This window comes from Myotis daubentonii, chromosome 13, assembly GCF_963259705.1.
Source record: "Myotis daubentonii chromosome 13, mMyoDau2.1, whole genome shotgun sequence".
In the NCBI taxonomy this organism is placed as follows: domain Eukaryota; kingdom Metazoa; phylum Chordata; class Mammalia; order Chiroptera; family Vespertilionidae; genus Myotis; species Myotis daubentonii.
The window spans coordinates 45,500,646-45,523,782 of record NC_081852.1 but is presented as its reverse complement, the minus strand read 5'-3'; the positions used below and the strand labels follow the sequence as shown (position 1 = coordinate 45,523,782).

The following is a 23,137-nucleotide window of genomic DNA, read 5'->3' as shown; positions in this document are numbered from 1 at the left end:
TTAGAATTGACTTGGGTTCTGGCTGTTTGCTGAAAATTCCTTAATTTTTTAAAACCCCATTTTTCTCATTTGTAAAATGAAATCAGGCTGCTCATTTTGTAGGGATGAGATTTATCAGAGCTATATAAAGTACCCTATTCAGAGTAGGCCTTCGGCCAATGCTATGGACAGAGGGACCTCCTTCCTTTATAGGGGTATCTTGTCAGTGTCATGGAGCCAGGCTGATGCTGAGCTGCTGCTCAGTAGTGCCAAGGACAACCGGGTCTTGTGCTGGAACCTCGTGAGCAGCGAGGTAGGCTGGCCCTTCTGTGGGCGTTCTGGGATGGGAGATGAGAGGGTAGGGGAAACCCAGCAGCAGCTATGCATTCTGGGCCGCCTTATCTATGTCAGGGTTTCCCTGATGGTGTGTTCCCTTCTATTAGGTGGCATATAAGCTACCCACACAGAGCAGCTGGTGCTTTGATGTGCAGTGGTGCCCTCGGAACCCTCCAGTATTCTCTGTTGCCTCCTTTGACGGCTGGATCAGTTTGTACTCTGTGATGGGTAGGAGCTGGGACGTCCAGCAGATGAGACAGGTTGACAAGGTTTGAAGGGCTTAATGGAAAATGCTGGAGGGAAGGGGCTGTCTCTCTTTGTGGGGAGAGAGCAGGGCATATGGCCTGGGAAGAAGTGGGGATATTGAATAGTAGGAGGGCAGGGCCCTGAGTTTGAGAGGGCTCTACTTTTGCTCCAGTGCCCATCTTCCTGGGAGGAGGTCAGTCCTGCCACAGTACAAAAGAGGCCTTCACCTTCACTTTTGCTCTTGGATGTCCCCTGTGGTATTTCAGGGACATTGGACCTTATGCTGGGACATTATTTGGAAGTATGAACTGTCTTACCTCCCTTGCTCCTACATATCCATTTTGTGTCACATTCCTCTGTAGACCTTAGAGCCAATAGGCTACTTCATGGGAATCCCACAATCACCATTAGAGTACAGGAATCGCGTCTTTGTGGGCTATATTAGGTATCTCAAGGATTTCTCCCAAAATGGAGTTTGTAGGTGGAGTTCCTGGCTAGGCCACCATTTCAGGCTGGTGATGCAGGTGTCCTTTTGCCCCCAGATCTCTTCCTCCTTCAGCAAAGGCCAGCCTCTCCCACCATTGCAGATGCCAGAGCAGGTGACCCAAGCATCATTGATACCTCCTCTGAAAAAAACCCCCAAATGGATGAGAAGGCCAGCAGGTGTTTCATTTGCTGTAAGTGTAGCGTGTGTGTGTGCGAGGTTGTGTGTGTGAGGGCTTGTGAAGCCTACTGTGTGCCCAGCACGGAGCTACCTTCTGTAGGAGACACTTTTTCCATCTACCTGTGTCTCCGAGTAGGTCCCACTTTACTGCTCAAGCTTCCCTCTCTACCCCTTCACCTGCTTGCTGTCAGTCCTGTATAAAGGCATTGATAGCTTTAGACCTCCCGGTTATGGAGAACTGCCTGAGATGCCACCTGATCTTTATCTAATCTTTATGTGTCTGAGTAGTGAGTACTTTAAGTAGTGAGTCCAGCTATGCAAGGGTTAGAATACAAAGCAGGAAAAAAAAAAATAGATTTCATCCTGTCAGTCCTCTGCTCAAAACCCTTGACCTTTGACCCGCATTACCTTATTGGCTCAAAGCCAAGTATACACAGCACCCCTTTACCCTTCCAGTTTTTATTCCCACCTTATTCTTATGTGTTCTCTATGGTCCAAATAAATATGACTCTTATGTTCCACGAATAATTCCCCAACTCTGCTGCCTCCACCTGTACCCCATCCTTCAGCTTCTCTCTCAGGCTATTGAATCCTGGTACAGCCTTTCAAGTTCCCTCACTTAAATACCACCCCCTTTCGGAGGCCCATCTTTAACCTCATCAAACTTAACCTCACTTCTGTAATCTCACAGATTTATACTCCTGTAATGATACATTCTAACTGTACTAAACTTATGTAGATGCATGTCTCGGGACCCTACTAAGTAATAGACCCCTAGTGGATAGGGACCACATCTTCTTCATTTTTATCCCTAAAGCAGTGCTTCTCAAACTTTAGTGCGCATACAAGTCATCTGGAGCTCTTATTAAAATTCTAATTTTGGTTCATTCGGTCTGGGGTTGGGCCTAAGATTCTGATTTTCAAACGAGTTCCCAAGGTGATGCCCTTGCTGCTGGTCTGAGGAGTAGCAAGGCCCTAAAACACCTAGCCCAATGCTTTAAATACTAGGCTTGAATTAAAAGCAGAGGGATAAAAGTGGAGGCTCTTGTTTTCAGAGCCAACAATTTTATTAGGGAGGTCAGACCAACACACTCAAGAGGCAACGAAGTGAAGGATTCTGAGGTCACGAGACCTGAATTATTATGGATCTTTCGATTATCAGCTGTGTAACCTTGGGCAGGTCACTTCACTTAGGACTTCAGTGTTCTTATCTGTAACACAGGGATAGTGATAGCTGCCTAGCTTACGTTAGTGAATTGACATGAAGCTCAAATAAAAATATATGTAAGCACTTGTCAAACTCTTCAGTACTATACCAATCCAAATTCAGGTGGTTTTGTTTAGCACTAGTCGAAGTACAGTATAGATTTTGTGCTGTAGGAGTCAAGAGAGGATTTCTGCCTGGGAAAGCTCATTAAGGAAGGGGTCTGAGGAAGGGAAATAGTGAATGGCTAGGGCAGTGGTCGGCAAACTCATTAGTCAACAGAGCCAAATATCAACAGTACAACAATTGAAATTTCTTTTGAGAGCCAAATTTTTTAAACTTAAACTATATTGGTAGGTACATTGTTATTAACTTAATTAGGGTACTCCTAAGGCTTAGGAAGAGCCACACTCAAGGGGCCCAAAAGCCGCATGTGGCTCGAGAGCCGCAGTTTGCCGACCACAGGTCTAGTGGAAAGATAGATATGTAAAAAATAAGTAAAATTTGTAAATGCCATAATTGGGGTATGATAAGGTGCCATGAGATCACACAGAAGAAAGCAATTTACTCTGTGGGGGATGGGACGTTTAGGGACCATTTCAGAATGAGTATGATGTTTGATCTCAGTCTTTTTTGTTGTTAATCCTCACCTGAGTATATTTTCCTAAGGCTTAGGAAGAGCCACACTCAAGGGGCCAAAGAGCCACATGTGGCTCACAAGCCGCAGTTTGCCGACCACGGGGCTAGGGAATAAAGCAGGAGTTGCCAACCTTGGCTGGCTGTAATTGGAATAACCTGAAGAATTTAAAAATACTGATGCCTGGTCCCACCCCCAGAGATTCTGACTTTATTGTTTGGCGTAGAGCCTGGCAACTCTGAACAGCTCCCCAGGTCATTTTAATATGGAGCCAAGGTGGAGAACTGCTAGAGTAAAGGGCCTTTACTGAGCTTTGTATTTATGCCGAGTGCTTTATATAAAGCACCTAGTTTGGTGAGAAGGATGCTCAGGTTGAGGTGTTGTGGTGGGTGAGGGCACAGAGCAGGAAGGAACTGGGGACTTGGGGGATGTGGCGCAGTCACATGAATGAGCAGGGAGAGAGGTGCTGCAGAGGCAGGTCTGGCCATGGTTTTGAAGGATTTTGTGTACAACAAGCAGAGCAGCTTCAGGTCTCTCCTATGGCTTTATGAAACCATTACAAGCCCCTGAGTAGCAACAGATACAGGGATGTGGGCTAATGCTTGGATTGGAGGAAGGAAAAACCTAGAGGCTAGTAACCTATTCCAGTATTCAGGTGCGCTAGCACTGGGAATGGGACAGAGGGACCTTCACAAGAGACATTGAACAAGAGGTAAGACTTTGTTGTTGCTTGGCTGTAGTTGTATAAAGACTGATGATGCCAAGGTGTTTGGTCCAGGTGACTGGGAGAAGGGTGGTGCCAGGACAGATGAGGAGAAGATGAGTACCATGTGCTGAAGTTTTAAGCTGATGGTACTAAAAACGCAGAGCTGGTTTTGATATGGGGGCACATTTGCTACTCAATTCCTCATTCTATTCCATCCCCAAGTGTTTTCTTATTATTGATTTCCTATCCTAGGGTTGACCAATATAGGCCTGTCCTGTGATCCTGACTTGGTGTTCATTTTTAGCTCAAAGGCATGACCGTTACCTTTCTTGTTTTTCCTCATCAGTTTGGGGGGAAGCTGGTGACTTTTGGCCTTCCCAGCACCCCTGCCCACCAGGTGCCACAGCCCTGCCTTCGCCTAGTCTTCATCAGTCAAGTCACCACAGAATCCGAATTCCTGATGCGGTCAGCTGAGCTGCAGGAGGCCCTGAGATCAGGAAACCTCCTCAATTATTGTCAGAACAAGATCCAGCGAGCATCAGTGCAAAGTGAAAAGATGCTCTGGCAGTTCCTGAAGGTAGGAAGCCTGAAGGCTGGATGCTCAGCGGTGTTTCCCCAAAGCTGGGTACGGCAACACCAGGAGATGCATAGCCACACTGTGACCCAGATTTCAGAGGCCCTGACTCCTAGTAGGTTTTTTCCTACATGACACCCACCCTCTGGACACAAACTCTTCACCCTTTACCAGAAAGAGGCTCAAAGACCATTTGCACTAGGAAAGGTGAGGGGTACAAGTGACATTTGCCCTTTTTACTACTATTGCTCGTGTCCTGGATACTTTGCTGGAGCTGAGGTGAAGACTTCCACAGGGCCATGCCGAAGGGCAGATAAGATGATGGGAAGGGAGAAGATGGGAAGGGAAAGGAAGGGAAGATTAGCTGAAAGGATATATCATTATAAGAAGGATTTGAGTTTGTTTCAAGTAACCCAAGGCAAGTCATTGTGGTGGGACTCGGGCCTCAAGCCCTGCTCTACTGGAGGCATGGCTTCAGTGGCAATACTGCTTTAACTTCAATTTCCTTATGACACCAGGAGGAGTGCTATAGATCAAAGGAAGTGAGCAAATGAGAGGAGAGGGCCAACGAAAGAAAGATACATAACTGACCAGGCAGACAGTGAGAGGGTTATTCAGATGTTTGGATTGTAGAGAAGAATGCAATAAGGACAGGGCCTTGTTCCAGGGGATCTGAGAAGGACGTGGGTCTGTGCTTCAGACATAGAACTTAATGAAGGACACCCAGAATCTGGGACGGAGAAAGGGATTTGAGAAAGATCATCAACTATAGAGTGAAGCTGGAAGACATGTGGGAAGAAAAGAGAAAGGGAGCTTTTGTTATAAGCAGGATACAGATAATAGCTCCAGGAATGGTGGGGTGGGAGAGAGAATAGAGGGAGTGGTCAGGAGTTCAGCCTTTATTTACTCAAGCAGCGGTGTCCAGAGGACAGAGGGGAAACTGGTTGAAAAGCTACCCCCAAGGCTGTCCATCAGAATGGTCCTGAAGCTGAGTGCAGATGAACATTTCCAAGGGAAGAGCATGGAAGAAGGAGGGGCCTTGAGAGGCTATGGAAAAATGGTGGTCAGAATTCATGATTCAGTATAGGATCAATGAAGGGCCCAGACCAGCGAACCCAGGTTAGGGTATGGCTTCAGGAAGGCTTGGCCCTCAGTATCTGGTACACTGAGTGGGTAAACTGACTTTGTTTACTATATCCGTGCACCTTCCAGCAGGAGTCTTCTCAGCCTGACATTTAGACTCAGAAGACTCACTTGGTATCATCTCCTCAGAAAGATGTGAGATAGAAACCACAGCCTGTCAGCAGGGAGCATCAGGTGTTCCCTCCTGGGGCCGTTCTTGCAGCATCCATGCAGCAGTGCAGAGTTCTCTTCAGCGCCCCAGAAGGTAGTGCAGGTGCAAGGAGTTAAGATGTCCACCAGGCAGGTATATAAGTTGTCCTGGCTTAGAAGTCTCAAGCCCTCAAGAGCCAATATCTCTTGTACCAACTCCAAAAGTGTAGCTTCTAGAGCAGGGGTGGGCAAACTTTTTGACTCGAGGGCCACAATGGGTTCTTAAACTGGACCGGAGGGCCGGAACAAAAGCATGGATGGAGTGTTTGTGTGATCTAATATAAATTCAAAGTAAACATCATTACATAAAAGGGTATGGCCTTTTTTTTTTTAGTTTTATTCATTTCAAACGGGCTGGATCCGGCCCGCGGGCCGTAGTTTGCCCACGGCTGTTCTAGAGTCTCTGCAAGGGATCTATTCAGTTACAAGAGTCTTTGCAATCAGGGAAACCTAGAACATGGTGCCCCCATCGATTATTTATAGTCTATATAGTTCCAGTCCAAATGCAATTTACCAATCATAAGCAATGTTGCCTAGAAACATAGCTCATATTTTACTATTATCAGGTTACTAAGGTAACAAATGTAGGAAGTCAACTGAAGGTTCAGTTTTCATGCAGAGGGAAAAGGTTTTGTTAACACTATGCCTACAGCCCAGCAGGAATCACATCTGAGGAGAAAAAAGGGAGAGTACAAAGAGCCATATTGGAGCGTACACTGGCACAGAGGTCCAGTTTTAGCAGGAGAGGGTTATTTACATTCATGTAATGGAGACTTCTGTGTCCTGTGGTTCCTTAGGTGACCTTGGAGCAAGACTCCAGAATGCAATTTCTAAAGCTATTAGGATACAGTAAAGATGAGCTTCAGAAGAAGGTAAGCTGCTTTCACATCAGAATCATGTACTTTATATGCAGAGAATCCTATCAGTGGAAACTATCTCAGAATGCCTCTTCCTGAGCGTCACTAATGTATATACAAACTTAACCTCCTGGAGTTAGGCTGTTTCCCAGGAAAATAGCTCAAGGGTTTTAGTCTAGTTGGTGGGGTTTGGAGGTGGAAAGAAAGCAAAATGCTTGTTTGACCTTGTGCTGGGAGAGTGGTACTCACAAGTCTCTCCCTGCAGGTGGCCTTGTGGTTGAAGAGAGACTCAGGGCTGGGTAAGAGCCCTCAGCCCAAGGGAGATAACCTCAGCAGTACCAGACAACAGGCCTTCGGCAGCCAGGTGTGGTAGGAGCCCAGCCAGCCAGACCTACAGTAGCACAGGAGTCCGGCTTTTAGGGCATTTCTCCCTTCCTGGCCCTTTGCTTTGCTCTCATGAAGTGCTCAGCTCCTATAAAAGTCTTCAGACTCCTTCCTCTGTGTCAGTGAGACACAGAGTTCATAAGCTTTTGGGCTGGGAGTGGATCTGTGTTTTAATCATGAACTTGAGCCCTTCCCAAACCTTACCTGCTTCTTCTTTTAGCTTTACCCATTGAGGGTCAAATTGATTACTGTTCCCAGAGAGAGCTACTAAGCCAGCTCTCTGTCTTTGGGGTTCATTTCCTAAGTAGCCACCTTGGTCCTTCCTTGTTCAGGCCTCCAAACACACCACAGAAGTCTCTGCCTCCTCAGCTTTCTTTGATGAGCTGGTCCCTCAGAACATGACTCCATGGGAGATCCCCATCACAGAAGGTACCCTCTGCATGGGAGTAGGTGGGCTCAGAGTTCTCAGACTTGAGGACATTGCTTTCTTGTCCCTTGCCTCCTGCCTCCCTCCCACCATCACAAATGCTGGGTGGTTCTGTTACAGGTTAGAGCACTCTTTGGCTGTTGATTTTCATGGATGGGTCTTTCCTATGGAAACCTTTCTACTAAGATATTTTCTCAATCCTTCTGTGTTCTTGCTGTAAGGACTGTGACCCTGTCCTTGCTGAGCAATCAGACATCACCTGTGACACGGCCACATGAGTTACTTCCTCATCTTGGGTTCTCTCCTTAGAGAGTGACCAGGACACCCCACTATATTTTGTTGTTGAGGAATGAAACTTGGGAGTTTGTTTGGGGCTAGGGAAGCTGAATGATACAGACATAGGAGGCGTGCTGTGGGCTCTGCAGGTGGCGGGAAGCTAAGGTTTGAGGGCAGGTTAACGTGGAGGGGATGCCTCTGCCCCCAGACACAGATGGACTCCTGAGCCAGGCTCTCCTGCTTGGTGAACTGGGCCCTGCCGTGGAGCTGTGTCTGAAAGAAGAGCGCTTTGCTGATGCCATTATCCTGGCCCAGGCTGGGGGCGCAGATCTGCTGAAGCAAACACAGGAACGCTACTTGGCCAAGAAGAAAACCAGAATCTCCTCGGTAACTGCCCACTGTGCAGGAGAGGAGGGGAGGGCGTTTCTTGGACTTTGTGAGGTGGATGTCCACACTTTGGGACTGGTGTTCAGAGGATCTGCCAAACTCTTTTCCCACTCTAACCCCGGGCCCCTAGTACGTGGTCTAACAGGGAGCCTGCTCCTGCTGCCTGTGCTGGATGAGTGGTTGATGACCTAATTCCCGCCCTGCCCATTACAGCTGCTAGCCTGTGTTGTGCGGAAGAATTGGAAGGATATGGTGTGCTCCTGTAGCCTGCAGAACTGGAGAGAGGCACTGGCTTTGCTGCTGACATACTCGGGGCCAGAGACATTCCCTGAGCTCTGTGGTAGGTGGCCCCAGGCTTTAGAATGGAGTGATGTGACTTCAGTGTGGAGTCAGTGGACATGCGGATGGAGGAGGCAGAAGGGCAGGCTGAGCTCTGGGAGGCCAGGCCATGTTATCAGAGCCAAGGTCTGGTTCCGCTGGGAGGCAAGGACTATAGTGCATGCCGCTACTTTCATTTGTTGTCCTGTTTTTCTTGTCACCTCTTAAAGCAAGAGCTTTGCCCTTCATTGTAGAGCAGGGTGAGCCTAAGTGTTATCCAAAGCCACTGTGGCTACTTGTCCCATAGCTCATGATCCACCACCCATTTCCAAATTGGGAAAGGAGGAGGAGCCAAGGGAAGCTGTGACATTAAAGAAGTTTCCATTTCTCTGCAGACATCTTGGGTACTCGAATGGAGCAGGAGGGCGACAGGGCACTCACCTCCGAAGCCAGACTCTGTTATGTGTGCTCAGGGAGTGTGGAGAGGCTGGTGGAGTGCTGGGCAAAATGCCACCAGGCTTCATCCCCCATGGCTCTACAGGTACCCCTTCTCTGCAGGGCACGGTCCCTTCATTACAGACCCTAAGCAGAGGCTAGTGGTAGGGATGTGCAGGGACATCAGAGCGAGTCCTCTGATTACCCAGACTGGAGTCAGGGTATAAGGGAAAATGGGCCCTTAATGTCTGGGACCTTCTCCCAAGGATGAGCTGTCACCTCCTCCCCTCCTCAGTCAGGGAGACTGAGCAGAAGCTACTTAGGTATTAATCTTCATAATGTTTTCCTACTTCAGATCTGGTTATACAGGTTCGTTCAGTATTTGAGTAATTGTGAGCCTGGGCCTCCTATTAACTGCTATGAAAAATTCTGTGGATCTAAATTATACCAGACACTCTTCAGGCAACCAGAGAAGATGGGGGTCACAGACTCACAGGGAGACAAAGTCATACATAAAACAGTAGCATAAGTGAGTCTGAAATTGCTGATGGCCTAGCAGAAAGTGTAAAGAAAATAGGCAGAGATGTACGAGAATCTAAGATCCCGGTGGCCCCACGTGAGCCCAGTGCTAAGAGCTTGAGAGATGAGGCCAAGTGGCTCTTCTTTAACTGTCATGTCTCTTGTATGTCATCACCTTCAATTTCCATCTGGCTGTGGCCAGATGCCCTCCTTCCCATAGTGGGAAGTCCCTGGGTGAGCTGTCTGGGCTAGAGAGCAGGATGTGCTTTGAACAGGGCTGACTGCCCTCACCTTGTTCCTCTAGGACCTGATGGAGAAGGTAATGGTTCTGAACAGGAGCTTGGAACGACTGCGGGGTCCTGATGGGGTGAGCCCAGGCCCTGCCACAACCTACCGGGTCACTCAGTATGCCAACCTCCTGGCAGCCCAGGGCAACCTGTCCACTGCCATGAGCTACCTACCCAATGACTGTGCTCAGGTGAGTGGGGTCTTGGGGAAAGAGCAAACCATTTAATTCAGTCATCTAGCACTGGCTGAGCAATTCAATGTTCCTAGGCACTATGCTAAATGCTGAAACTCCCAGGATAAATAAGATCTAGTCCCTCAGGAAGCTTGGGGATGGGGGTGCGGGTGGGGGTGGGAATTAGATGTCACTAACTCATAGTGCCATAACAGAAGTTTATACTAAGCACTGTGGGACTCCAGGGAAGGGGCTGGTTTTTGCCTGCAGAAGTCAAGGAAGGCTTCTGAGTTGTGCTGCATTCAGCGTTGCCAGGGGTGAACCTGAGGTGGGGGGTAGGGGGGTCGGTGAAGGATTAAAGAAGACAAGAGAATAAAGCTGGGCCTAGGTGGGACACTGCTCTCGGATGGAGAGACAGTGCCATAACCTGCAAGCCAAGTCTTTATTTTATAGCCAGATTCCCTAGGCAAAGTAAGGGCGTGGTCAGGATGTTTACAATGTTCTCTCGGTTTCGAATCTATTCAGTTACATGCACCTGAACTCTATCAAGCTTTGTTTTGGCAGCACTTGCTGTACCTCCCACAGCCTGTATCACTTAGCCACCTGGGACCACAGGTTTGGACCATAAGGTCAAACCTACAGCTATAGCCTTTGGCTATAATTGTGCTGGGAGGGCCTTGCCCTCCAAGCTGGGACTTGTAGTGGCTTTGCCACGAGCACGAGAGGACCAGGCCCTCTCATTAATTCGAGGCTTGAACCTGTCCAAACACTGTAGCCGCTCTCCACACTGAGTGGTTAAAATTGTTGAGCAGACCTTCAAAGAGAAGTAGATATAGGGCAGTGGTTCTCAACCTTGGCTGCACATTAGAATCACCTGGGAATCTTTTTAAAATCCTGATTTCTGGGCCTCATCCTCCCGAAATTCTGTTTCTTTGTTATGGGGTGAGGCCACAACATTAGTAACAAAGAAACAGAATTTCTGGAGGATGAGGCCCAGAAATCAGGATTTTAAAAAGATTCCCAGGTGATTCTAATGTGCAGCCAAGGTTGAGAACCACTGATAGAGTGATCTAGGCCAAAAAAAAAAAAAAAAAAAAAAAAGGCAAGGAGGAAGCCTTGGCAAGGATTGTAGCTATCTTTGAGTCATCTAAAGTGGCTAGAATGTTGAGAGTCAGCTGAGGTTTGAATGCTATATGGGGCCAGGCTTGTAAGAGAGGATGTTTACTTGTTTTAATTTTGCTTAACTCAGTTCTTCATTATTATGACTTTATAGCCATCAATTCAGCAGCTGAGAGATCGGCTTTTTCATGCCCAGGGTGCTGATGTGTTGGGCCAGCAGTCTCCTCCTTTCCCCTTTCCTCAAGTCATTGTGGGAGCTACTCCCCACTCTAAAGAAACGTTATCTTGCAAATTGGGATTCCAGCCTTCTCACCAGGTAACACCTTGTTTGTTCATTCATTCAAAAATACCAATTAATGTCTACCAAGTGCCAGGTATGGTTCTAGGCACTCGGAATATATTAGTGAACAGAAATGATGAAAATTCTTGACTTCATAAAGCACAGATTCAGTTATTTTTCTAATAACTGTTTATTGAACAGTTGCTTGGCTCTCAGAAAGGTGCACAAGCCATGATCCTTGCCTTTAATTAGCTTATAGTCTAGTGCAGTGATCGGTCGGCAAACTCATTAGTCAACAGAGCCAAATATCAACAGTACAACGATTGAAATTTCTTTTGAGAGCCAAATTTTTTAAACTTAAACTATATAGGTAGGTACATTGTTATTAACTTAATTAGGGTACTCCTAAGGCTTAGGAATAGCCACACTCAAGAGACCCAAAAGCCGCATGTGGCTTGAGAGCCACAGTTTGCCAACCATGGGTCTAGTGGAAAGATAGATATGTAAAAAATAAGTAAAATTTGTAAATGCCATAATTGGGGTATGATAAGGTGCCATGAGATCACACAGAAGAAAGCAATTTACTCTGTGGGGGATGGGACGTTTAGGGACTATTTCAGAATGAGTATGATGTTTGATCTCAGTCATTTTGTTGTTAATCCTCACCTGAGTATATTTTTCCCCATTAACTTTTTATTTTTTTTAAAATATATTTTTATTGATTTCAGAGAGGAAGGGAGAGGGAGAGACAGAAACATCAATGATGAGAGAGAGTCATTGATCGGCTGCCTCTCCTGCACACCCCACAGTGGGGATTGAGCTTGCAACCAAGACATGTGCCCTTGGCTGGAATCGAAGCCAGGACCCTTCATTCCACAAGCTGGTGCTCTATCCACTGAGAAAAACTGGCTAGGGCTCCCCATTAATTTTTTTTAATATATTTTATTGATTTTTTACAGAGAGGAAGGGAGAGGGATAGAGAGTTAGAAGCATCAATGAGAGAGAAACATCAATCAGTTGCCTTCTGCACGCCCTCCACTGGGGATGTGCCTGCAACCAAGGTACATGCCCTTGACCGGAATCAAACCTGGGACCCTTCAGTCTGCAGGCTGACGCTCTATCCACTGAGCCAAACTGGTTAGGGCCCCATTAATTTTTAGAAAGAGTGGAAGTAGTGGTAGAAACAGCAATGTGTGAGAGACATATTGGTTGGTTGCCTCTCACACATACCTGACCTGGGCCGGGGATTGAACCTGCAACTCACTTATGTGCCCTTGACTGGGAATTGAACCCAAGACCCTTCAGTGAGTGAGCCAGCACTATAACCATGGAGGTCAATGCTCTGACCACTTAGCACACTGGTCATGGCTGTTTGATCTCAGACTTGAAGATTAAAAGTTATTTAGGCAAAGGAAGAGTTAGGTGAAGGCTATTTTAGGCAGTGGGGACAGCATGTACAAAAGCATTGAAAGGAGAGTGAGCAAAGCCCATATGAGGAGCTACAAATATTTTAGTGACATTGCAAAACAGGTCTTTGTGGCAGTGGAGGCTTAGATGAAGCTGGGGTAACAGGAGTTATATCAAGAAGGACCTGGCAGTCTGAACTAAAGAGCTTAGACTTGACTCTGAAATTGATAACAATCAGGAGCTATTGAATAGTCTTATGCAGGGCAATAACTAGCTCTGTGTTCAGGAAGGGCAAAGCTAGAGGCAGTTAGGAGGCTATATAGAAAGAAACGATGAGGACATGAAATAATCTAAAGCTAGAGAGTGAGGTTGGATTTGAGATATTTAGTACATAGAATTAACAGAAATTAATGATAGTTAAGAGGAGTGTGTGAAGTGGGGGGACTGGCTCCTAGTTTCAGGCCAGATGGATAGGGTGCTGTTAACTTATGATGCCATACTGGAGGGGCTGAAGAACAAAATCCAATGAGATTGTAAATACAGGTATTAGGCAGAAGTCACATAGGAATGAACTGGGAAGTCTCATGTATCCTAACCCCACCCCACCCCACGCCAACATCCTACAACAACCACAGTGCAATAACAAAACCAAGAAACTGACATTAGTACAATCCATAGATACAGATTTGAGATTCATATTTCACCAGTTTTATATGTACTGGTGTGTGTGTGTGTGTAACTATGTAAGAACTTGTCTTTTTATCTTTTTAATAGGATCCTTCACAAAGCAAAAGTTTTTAATTTTATAGAGTTCAATTTATTGTTTTTCTTCTATGGATCTTGCTTTTTGTGTCAAGACTAAGAACTCTTTGCCTAGTCCAAGGTCCCCCAAATTTTCTCCTATGTTATTTCTAGAAGTTTTATAGTTTTACATTTAAGTCCATGTTACTTTGAGTTAATTTTTATTTAAGGTGTGAAATTTAGGTTAAACTTCATTTTCTTGCCGGTGGATTTCCATTTACAGAAAAAGCTGTCCCTCCTCCATTGAATTTATTTTGCTCCTTTGTCAAATATTCATTGGGCATATTCATATAGATTTATTTATTAGTTCTCTATTCTGTTCCATTGATCTATGAGTTTATCCCACTACCAAAACCACTCTCTTGATTACTACCTCTATGTAGTATGCCTTGACATGAGGAAGAATAACTCCCCCACTTTATTTTTCTTTTTCAAAATTTCTTGGGTATTCTAGGACCTTGCCCTTCCCACATAAATGTTAGAAAAAGCTTGTCTATGTAAAAAAATTATTTGCCCATATAGATGTGAATTTATTTCTTGGCTCTCAGTTCTGCTTCATTGGTCTGTGTGTCTGTTTTATGGCCAATACTATACTGTTTTGATTATTGTCACTTTGTAGTATAATTTGAAGCCATCAAGATCTTGATGACTTGTGTCTTTTCTCATCATTGTTGATTTTTATAGAGATTTATCAATTTTATTGATTTTTTTTAAAGAACTAGCTTTTTGTTTCATTTTTTTCTAGTTTTCTGTTTTTCAGTTACTTATCCTTTCCCCCTTTCCAAGTGCTAATCCTTTATTCTCTTCACAGGTTCCCACTCCATCTACAAGGCCAAGGATTTTCACACCCCAGTCATCACTAGTGACGCCCTTGGCACCTTCCCATTCTGGCCCTTACCAAGGCTCCAGAATGCAGAATATAAGAGACTACAGGGTACCTGAGCCCCAGGTTGCCCAGCCTTTGCCCCTGGGCCCTGGGGTAATGCCTGGTGAGTGAGTGATCCGTCTGGGTAGAACATAGAAGAAAACAATTGGCATGGTCAGCGTGGATTTGAGAGGTAGTGTGTCTATATAGTGAGAGGAGCTTGGAATTTGAAGTCAGAATTCCCAGTACTGTCACTTACTGGCTTTGTACCTGTGGGCAATATGCTTAGCAATATACTGTTTCTTTTGAAGAGTAAGAGTAGTTGTTACGTTGTTCATTTCAACCCCACAGGATTGTTTTGAGGGTCTAATAAGGAATACAGTCAAAAGTACTTTGTACATGGTAGATATCCATATGCATGAGTATTAATCATTTTTGTTATTACTATGTTTTAAAAAATTATTGTTGCTACCTAGTCTCCCCTCATGTGCTCTGAGTCTCTCTCAAATTGAAATTCTGTTGCACTTCAGCTTTATCTCAGCCACAGCTGTTAAGAGGGCAAAGGATGCAAGCTCCTAACCTCATGGGATTCTCCGGAACATGGCCTCTTCCTGGTCCCCCTCCACCCATGGCACCCTCAGGCATCATGCAGCCTGATTCCGCCCCCCTGCCTGAGACTGCTCGACTGCTTCCTTTCCTTCCGATGAGACCACCAGTTCTCAGCCCTGTGAGCTCCCAGCCCCCAGGCCCTCCTGTCAGCTTCCCTGCAGCACACCCTCCAGGAGGACCAGGCGCTCCATGCTCTAGCACCATTCAAACCACTGGCATCTTGACTCCTCACCCAGGTCAGTCTCCTTTCCATGGCTTTCTTTTTCTCAGCCATTGCCTCCCTCCCCTCTCCACCCCTCCCACTACCACCTTAGGAATCTCTTCCTCAAACCAGTGAACTGGGGCTCCTTTGGTTGGAGCATGTCAGCTGAGAGTATAACTGGTCTTCAGAGGGAGGTGAGGTGGACTCCAACTAAAATCATTTTGATGGTCTTCAGACTAAGAATTTCCAATGTTCCTGACCATGCCCCGAAATCCTTCTGTCTTTGTATTATACAGGACCTCAAGATTCCTTCGAAAATGCTCCAGCTCCCAGGGCAAACCTCCAGAGGAGACAGGTCAGTGCAGCCCCTTACCGACCCCTCATGCATTTGCCAGCGAGTAGCCCACATTTTAGTTCCTTACAGAATTCAGCCCATCCTTCCCATGCTCAGACATGCATTCTGCCCTCTCTTCCCACTCACTCCTCTTCCCTCAGCCCCTCCTCTTTCCTGCTTACACTGTACACCAGTCTTCCCACTTCCTGGTTTCCCACTCACTCTTCTGTCCACTGTTCACTCATAATTTCTACCACTCTCCTACATTAAGGCCTAGGAAGTCTCTCAGCTTAGACTCAGGTGCCTCTCTTTCTCTCTCTTCAGTTGCCAGAGACATTTATGTCCACAGCACCAATTACTGCTCCAGTTATGAGCCTCACCTCTGAGCCACGAGGGGTCCTTTCCTCACAGCCCCCTGTCCCTGGTGTGGGTCATGCTCCCCCTGGAGCACCAGGAGAACTCGGCCTGCAGGTGACGATGTGTTCCCCTCCCTTCTTCCAGCCCTCAGAAAAGCAGAGAGTGCCCTGGCCAGTGCGGCTCAGTTGGTTGGGCATCATCCCATGCACCAAAAGGTTGCCAGCTCGATTCCTGATCAGTGCACATGCCCAGGTTGTGGGCTCAATCCCCAGTAGGGAGCATGCAGGAGGCAGCTGATCCATGTTCCACTATCACATTGATGTTTCTTTACCTCTCCTGCCCTCTCTCTCTCTAAAAATTAATTTTAAAAATCTTTTTTAAAAAAGGAAAAGGAAAGCAGGGGCTTGGTAGATGGGCCTCATTCCTAAAGGTAGAGTCAGACTATGAGCTGGGGGATGGGGAGGGACAGGCACCAAATGTCCTTACTGTAGAGGGTGCCCCTACCCAACTCTGCTATGCTCCAGTGAGAACAGTGTGGTGCCGAGTCACTGAGGACTAGTCCTTAGGGAAGCTACGAGAAAGACAGCTTGCCCATCTGTCCCCTCTCCGCTTCTTCCTCAGCCACGGCCACCAGAGAAGGTGTTCAGGAAGGAGCTGCCCCCAGAGCATCAGTCCTTGAAAACCAGCTTTGAGGCACTTCTACAACGTTGCTCCCAGTCTGCCACTGACTTAGTAAGTCTGAACCTTCCCCACAATGCCCTCCTCATACCCTTAGCTGGTTCCGGGAGCCCTGAGCTCTAGAGCAGTTCTTTGTGTGATCAGCTCGTTTCTCACTGTCCCTTGACATCGTATGCTTATTTGATCTCCACGCAGGGGATTGGGGTGGGGGTGGAGGGCAGACACTTGTCTGGTCTGAAGTCCAGCTCCTTGGCAGCAGGACCCAGTAGCATCGGGACTAAACTCTTGGAAAGGCAGCAGGAAGTGCTCAAACGAGAGTGAAACCAGGAGTAAGGAAACTTGCCATGCATTCACTGGCTGTGTCAGCTTGAGCAAGTCACTTACCCGCTTTGGGTTTCCATTTCCTCCTTCAAAATGAAAGAAGTAGCCTTTAGCCATTCTGGCTCTAATCTACTGTGATTCTTTAGAGTCCTGTGTAGTGTGAGGTTTAGGGGCTAGAATCAGAATCCATTTTCCTCCCTGTAGAAGACAAAACGGAAGCTGGATGAGGCAGCCCAACGCCTAGAATGTTTATATGAGAAGCTCTGTGAGGGGACAGTAAGTACACTGAGTGTGCTCCTCTGCCTCCTGCCCTTCCACCATCACCCATGGCCAAAGGGAGCTCAAGTGTCCTCTGTCCTCTCCCCGTAGGTCTCACTGACCTGGGTTCCCACAAAATACATCCACGTTGCCTGGACTGTGCTCCAGAATTCAGTCCTCTCTTATCCTTTCCATGCCGCCAGGGTAGGGGCTGGTGTGGGCTTACTAACCGAAGGGCCAATCCCTCCACAGCTCTCGCCTCAAGTCCTGGCTGGGCTCCACGAGGTTGCCCGATGTGTGGACACAGGAAGCTTTGAGCAGGGCCTTGCAGTGCATGCCCAAGTGGTGGGCTGCAGCCGCTTCAGCGAGGTCTCCAGCTTCATGCCCACCCTGAAGGCTGTCCTCACCATTGCTCATAAGCTGCACGTCTAAGCCAGGCAGCCCCTCTTACCAGGAGGTCACTGCTGCTGTTACTTAACTGTTCTCCCTGCGGAAAAGGGAATTTCAGAATAGATTCTGTTTGTATTTCCCAGCCCTCATTCTTGTTGCTGGGTATATGATGCTGTAGGCTTGGCTCCAAACTGGCAGAGTGCCTGCTTTCTTTTCTGTGTGCCTGGCCCTCGATCTGTCCAAGGCTTGCTCAGCCTCTGAGGCAGAGCATAGGGCCAATTCTGTACTTCCCCTAATACTGTTCTCTGAGGCAGGACGTGGGGCAGGGTATCTTCTCCCCAGGGATGTTCTGTTCAAGTGGCTTCTAAGAGGATGAGCAGGATCCAAGTCTGCCTCTGCTGTACCCATCTTTTGGGTCTTCTGTTTTTCTCCTTCTGTGGGTTATGAGCCTAATCTTACCTTCTCCTGGCCTCTGACTTCATATTCCCAGGTCCGTATTTCTCTGAGCCCCAGTGGCTGGAGTAGAGTTGACTGTTCATCCTCTGAACAAGTCATAGACATGAGGGATGGGTACTGAGCAGAACCAAGAGAAGGAATGTTGGCCCTTTTCTAAAGGAATATCTCATCTGCCAGCATTATTCGGGGTGGGTAAGGATAGGTGGAAGGGGTGCACTGCCTTTTGCTGGGAGCTATCTTGGCCTTGAGATAGAAGCAGAGGGACCACCGCCTATGGGAAATCGCCCCTCACTTGACCTGTCTGAGCCCTGGTCCAAGGAGGGCTAGACCATTCATTCTGTATGAGCCCAGCTCTGGAATAGGAGCCATATTAACAAAAGCCTCTCTTTTTAGCACTGCTCCTCGAGGGTGGGAGGCCCTCTCTCCCTCAGCCTCCACATGTCTCAGGGCTGCCTTCTCTGGCTGCACGTCCATGGTTGGATGCTGCATTTGAACCACTGATGTACTTAAGGTGCAATAAAGCTGCTTTGATTTGGTTTCCTCAGTCATCTCCCAATAATTGTCTCCTGGGTCCTATTTTGCTCTTACCTCTCTTCCTAGTCCTCTGTTCCTGCACCTCAATAAAGCAGGGGAGAGGCTTTGGGTCAGCTGGGGAATCAAGAGAGTTGAAGAAAGGAGGTGTCACTGAAATACTCTCCTTGCAGCATTTGTGGCCACTCTGCTGTGTGTGTGCGTGCACATGTGTGCATGTGTGTATCTCCATCCGTGCCTGACCATCAGCTCCAGGGTTTTCCCCACACCACTTCAGGGCTGAGCTCAGCTGCACAAAGGGACTGGGTGTGAAGCCAGGGGGGACTATCTCTAATCCTGTTGTAGATCCCATCATGTCTGCGGGCTGGATGTGTGTGTTTGGGAGGAAGGGATTGTTAGGCAGTATTTGTTTGTAAAGCCACTTGCTCTTCAGATAATACTTGCACTAACTTCTATTGATGAAGCAGTGTGAGCCCCAGCAAAGTTCTTTCCCAAAGTGTCTTTGAAGCCAAGAGCCCATTGAAGGGAAGAAAGGCCGGGAGAGGGGATTAGTTTGTTCAGCAGCTGTGAATTTCAGTGGGAGGTTGATGAACTCCGAGGTTTTTGTTTAAATTAAAGAGGGAGGGGGAGGGAGCCACTGTTGGAGCGAGAGCCCCACTTGGGGCCCTGAACTAACACAAGGAGAAGTCTGAGCTGCAGGGAGCTGTGTACTGACTGCGAGGACTTTTCCCAAACACTTTCGGAAGAGGTGTTGTGAGAAGAGAAGGGGGCGGAGTGGGGGATTAGCATGTGAAATGAAGTTTTCATTGACTCCCGTGGGGGTAGAAAGCTATTTTAATGGCATTTTGTTCTCTTATTTTCTCTTCTTGAGCTCTTTAGAGGTATTGTTTTGCTAAGGCAGGCTTTCTTCCCCCTTCTTTCCAGTCTGTGGACTGCCTCTATGGGAGCCAACATAAATATTTCTCCTCCAGGAATGCGGGTTAATTAAAAGGAAATGAATGAGTGGAAGCATCCAATCCAGACCCACAATAGGCGAGTGCCCTGTCCTGCCCTCCCCTCCTACCACCACCAGCACCACCAGCGCTGAGCCTGACCCTGTCTCTGTCTCTGCCCTAACCTGCTGCTAAGGCCAATTGAGGCTCAGATTCTTTTCAAGAAAAGAAAGCCCTGCCTGTGTGTAGGCTTTCGGGCCAGGGGCAGGAAGGAGACAGTGTTTTACACCACCTCCACCCCCCACCGCCGGAGTCCTTGTCACTTCTCAGGACCTCCCTCTGTTTCTGTCCCAAAGAGCACACAAGAGAGAAGGGCCTGGGTCTCACTACCCACCCCATGGTAACGTACCAGCTGACGGAACAAGCCAGACAGCGTTCTCAGCATCAGTTTAAATCTATAAAACAGAAGGTTTGCCTAGCTGACTGGAAGGTGTTTTCCCAAGCAGCCATTCTGGAGTTGTCCACGTTTGTAAGGGGAACACAGCCCTGGTGATTGAGTCTGAGAGAGAATCTAAACTCCATGAATGCAGGGAGAGCAATGTAGTGTTTACCACTCTGTTTCCACTCTGGTGTCTGTTGATGAATGAATGGATAATGCAGAAAGTGTGTGTGTAGCGGGGGGGCGGGGAGAGAAGCAATACAAATGTAAGGTAACTCGGCAATGTTTTCTTTATAGAACTTGAATGTATCTGGTATCAAATATATCCATTTGGGAATACAAACAACCTGTGAAAGAACTTCCTGGCAGTGTGACATGTTTTGGGTATTGACCTGAAGTTATCTAATATGAAGGACAAAAGTTCTCTTGCTTTTATGCTGAGAGACTCCCCTGGAGAATGCAGCTTTCCTTTACAACATCGTGCTTTTTTAGATTTTGTAGTTGCCTTGCCAGGTTTCTTACTGTACACTATCAAATACTCCGCCACGTGGGACAGCCAGGTTGGTATATGCTGCTGCTTGATGAAGGAAGAAGGGCAAGTTGGGAGACTCAAGAGACCCAGATCAAAGCTGAGGGAAGAAGCAAAGGCGTTTTGCTGGTGGAGCTGGGAATACAGCACTAGGGAACCCTGAAGGGAAGTGTGTCCCCTATAAGGAAGGAAGGAGAACCGCTCTTCTCATAAGTGTTAGGACCAGAAGAGGTATAGGAATGAGGCCAGGGCCTTGGGGTCTGACCTGGCCACTGTCTCAGTTTGGAATATGGGAGCCCTTACACTCACAGGTTGGCCCCTAGAGCCTTGGCCCCTATTACCTACTTGGGGCCACACCATCTCTGTGCTTTCTCCTGCTCTGGGAGAAGCGGGATGAGGTTGTCTAGCATCTGACCAGTTCTGCTCCCAAAGAGCAGACCCACGCCCGGCCTAAAGGAAGAGAGTTGGCTGGGAAGCTCCTGGGGCTGCAGAGTGACAGTCGGGGATTGGCTCTTCCCTTCCCATAGACCTCTTTCCTAAGCAAGTCCCTGCTGTACTGCTTCTGGGACAAGAACCAGGAGGCTCGAGCACCACAGCAGCATGCTCTCACTACTGAGTGGACGTGTTAGTGAAAGATTTATGTGGCTGATTGACTAATCCTTGGCAGATTCGCCTCAAGCCAGAATAACTATTTAGGCCATCAGGGAAGTGAGGCTCTACAGAGGAAGGTATTCTGGCCAGGTGGGACCAAGGGGAGGGCCTAGAGCAGTGATGGTGAACCTTTTGAGCTCGGCGTGTCAGCATTTTGAAAAACCCTAACTTAACTCTGGTGCCGTGTCACATATAGAAATTTTTTGGTATTTGCAACCATAGTAAAACAAAGATTTATATTTTTGATATTTATTTTATATATTTAAATGCCATTTAACAAAGAAAAATCAACCAAAAAAAATGAGTTCGCGTGTCACCTCTGACACGCGTGTCATAGGTTTGCCATCACTGGCCTAGAGGTTGTATCTTCCACCCGCCTTCCTCTATGTCCCCAAGAATAAGTTCAATCCCTGGAAAAAAAGGGCACATATCCCAGCGACTGCAATAAATCAAAAATCCAAGGTACTGAACTTCCTATTAGTTCTAGTTTCATGGCAGAAAGTTTACTTATTAAAGGAAAGTATCCAAGGCCCTGAATCCTGCCTGTTTGAGAACCAGGTTAGTGAAAAGGAAGGGTCCCAGCTCCTCCTTTCTTATACCTGCCTTTAGAGGTGCACAACCCAATGGGAAACTGGCTTTATGGAGCTCAGTCTTGGCTCAGAGGAACTCGGATCCTGTGGGGAAGGAGAAGAGGTAGAGATGGTTGCTAGGGGGCAATGGGTTAGGGGCAGGGAGGGTAACTTAAAGGGTAGGAAATGACTGGCCATCTGACCTTACATAGTTCCTAGACCTTGTGGGTATGTGTCTAGAGCACCTTGGTGATTGTCAGGAAGTCATTGTCCCGCCGGTAAAGTCCATTAGACACGGAGTCACAGGATGAGTAGCACCCTGGGTTTTCAGCAGGCAGCACTCTATGGTACCCACTTTCCCCATCTTCAACCCTTGCCCCAAGAACCGGTCCCCCAACACATGCTTTTCCTGGGTCAGTTTTCTCACAGTTTCTCTTTAGGGAAAGAGGGTAAGGGAGAAGGGGAGGGGAAAGCATTAGAGATTCCTGGGCAGTGGCTCTGCAGAAGGAAGATGTAGCTGGATAGAGACCTGGCAGAAAAGGGGGCGGGGCGCAAAAAAGGACAAGAGAGAAGCCAAGGCTCCCCCCACCCCCAGCCCCCTGTGAGCCCTGTATATTTGAGCGGGGGTCTTCCTGTTCCTACGGCTCCATAGGCTAGGTCCAGCGTTAGGGCAACTAGGACGGGGAGGAGGACCATCTATTCTCATCCTCGTCCAAAGAAGATCAATAGCTCAAACCTCAGAAAGTTCTCAGAGTAAGACAGCTCCCAGAGAGCGCCCCGGAAATGGGAAAACAGGTTGGAAAGTGACATCCCCGGAGATTGCAGCGTCTCTCTCGGGATCCCTGGGCTTGCGAGTGCGGGATCCGCATCTCTAGGTTCCTCTATTACTGGGGTCTCTAAAAGAAGCCGAGGACAAATGGGGAAAGGAGCGGGAGAGGAGACCCTTAGGGTTTTCTCGCGGGTTTGTGCGCAGCGCCCCCCCGCGGCCGCTCCGCGCGGCTGCAGAAGTACTTGGTGACGCGCCGGCGGCACTGCTCGCAGCGGACCGCGCAGCACCAGTGGAACTTGCAGTTGCAGCTGGACACGGTCTCGGCGCGGCGCTCCTCCACCGCCAGCCCGCAGTCCCCGCAGAGCCGGCGGCAGCTGCGGCGCTCCCAGCGGCCTAGGGACCGCCCGCGCCGCAGGCACTCTCGGCCCTCCGTGCCCAGCAGGCCTAGCGTTTTGTTCTCCAGGCAGTAGTCTGGGGAGTCCTCCAAGTGTACCAGCTCCCGCGTGGAGATGGAGCGAAAGGTGTCGGCGATGGCGCCGCGTCCTGCCGCGCTGTTGCCAGCACCTTGCAGCAGGTCCACCTTGAGAGCTGCGTGGTACTTCTCCTTCAGGTGCGCGCCCACCTCGCGGAACTCCGGCAGCTGCAGCCAGCAGGTCTGCGTGGTGCAGCTGCCAGACACGCCGTGGCACTTACACGTGCGTTTCATGGTGCCCTTCACCGCCTGGGGGGAGAGGAGTGAGCGGGCCAGGGATTTAGCGCGTGGGGAGTCTCTGCCTCTCGCGGGGGGGGGGGGGGCGAGGACGTTGCTAGGCGTCTAGTACCTCCTACGCCTCAGTACCTCGTTTTCCCAAACTTAAATGAAGTGAGGAGTTGTCCTCACGTAGGCGTGGTAATGGATG

General features: G+C 48.1%; 3 protein-coding genes across 13 annotated transcripts in view; 1 reads left to right on the top strand and 2 right to left on the bottom strand.

The window, feature by feature from the left end:
- Positions 1-18,362, top strand: part of SEC31B (SEC31 homolog B, COPII coat complex component) — a 33,615-nt gene extending 15,253 nt beyond the window's left edge. For 9 of the 11 annotated variants that reach the window (XM_059661097.1, XM_059661095.1, XM_059661096.1 and 6 more), the window contains 19 exons: positions 193-292; positions 423-584; positions 1,104-1,238; positions 4,119-4,349; positions 6,476-6,550; positions 6,801-6,899; positions 7,252-7,348; positions 7,831-8,009; positions 8,223-8,349; positions 8,723-8,868; positions 9,586-9,759; positions 11,015-11,176; positions 14,160-14,337; positions 14,744-15,058; positions 15,321-15,379; positions 15,683-15,829; positions 16,337-16,447; positions 16,919-16,990; positions 17,225-18,362. In XM_059661097.1, the coding sequence (XP_059517080.1) occupies positions 193-292; positions 423-584; positions 1,104-1,238; positions 4,119-4,349; positions 6,476-6,550; positions 6,801-6,899; positions 7,252-7,348; positions 7,831-8,009; positions 8,223-8,349; positions 8,723-8,868; positions 9,586-9,759; positions 11,015-11,176; positions 14,160-14,337; positions 14,744-15,058; positions 15,321-15,379; positions 15,683-15,829; positions 16,337-16,447; positions 16,919-16,990; positions 17,225-17,404 (2,749 nt within the window). In that variant the 3' untranslated portion in view covers positions 17,405-18,362. The remainder of the gene's footprint in view (positions 1-192; positions 293-422; positions 585-1,103; positions 1,239-4,118; positions 4,350-6,475; positions 6,551-6,800; positions 6,900-7,251; positions 7,349-7,830; positions 8,010-8,222; positions 8,350-8,722; positions 8,869-9,585; positions 9,760-11,014; positions 11,177-14,159; positions 14,338-14,743; positions 15,059-15,320; positions 15,380-15,682; positions 15,830-16,336; positions 16,448-16,918; positions 16,991-17,224) is intronic. The other 2 variants (XM_059661101.1, XM_059661100.1) reach the window with 2 other exon arrangements.
- LOC132214241 (histone lysine acetyltransferase CREBBP-like) overlaps positions 12,197-23,137 on the bottom strand; it is a 390,706-nt gene continuing 379,765 nt past the window's right edge. Inside the window, exon 2 of the mRNA XM_059661114.1 lies at positions 12,197-12,235. The gene's annotated coding sequence lies outside the window, so the exon portion shown is untranslated. The remainder of the gene's footprint in view (positions 12,236-23,137) is intronic.
- The window catches only part of WNT8B (Wnt family member 8B), a 46,723-nt gene continuing 45,817 nt past the window's right edge, over positions 22,232-23,137 (bottom strand). Inside the window, exon 5 of the mRNA XM_059661979.1 lies at positions 22,232-22,959. Within this exon, the coding sequence (XP_059517962.1) occupies positions 22,414-22,959 (546 nt within the window). The 3' untranslated portion in view covers positions 22,232-22,413. The remainder of the gene's footprint in view (positions 22,960-23,137) is intronic.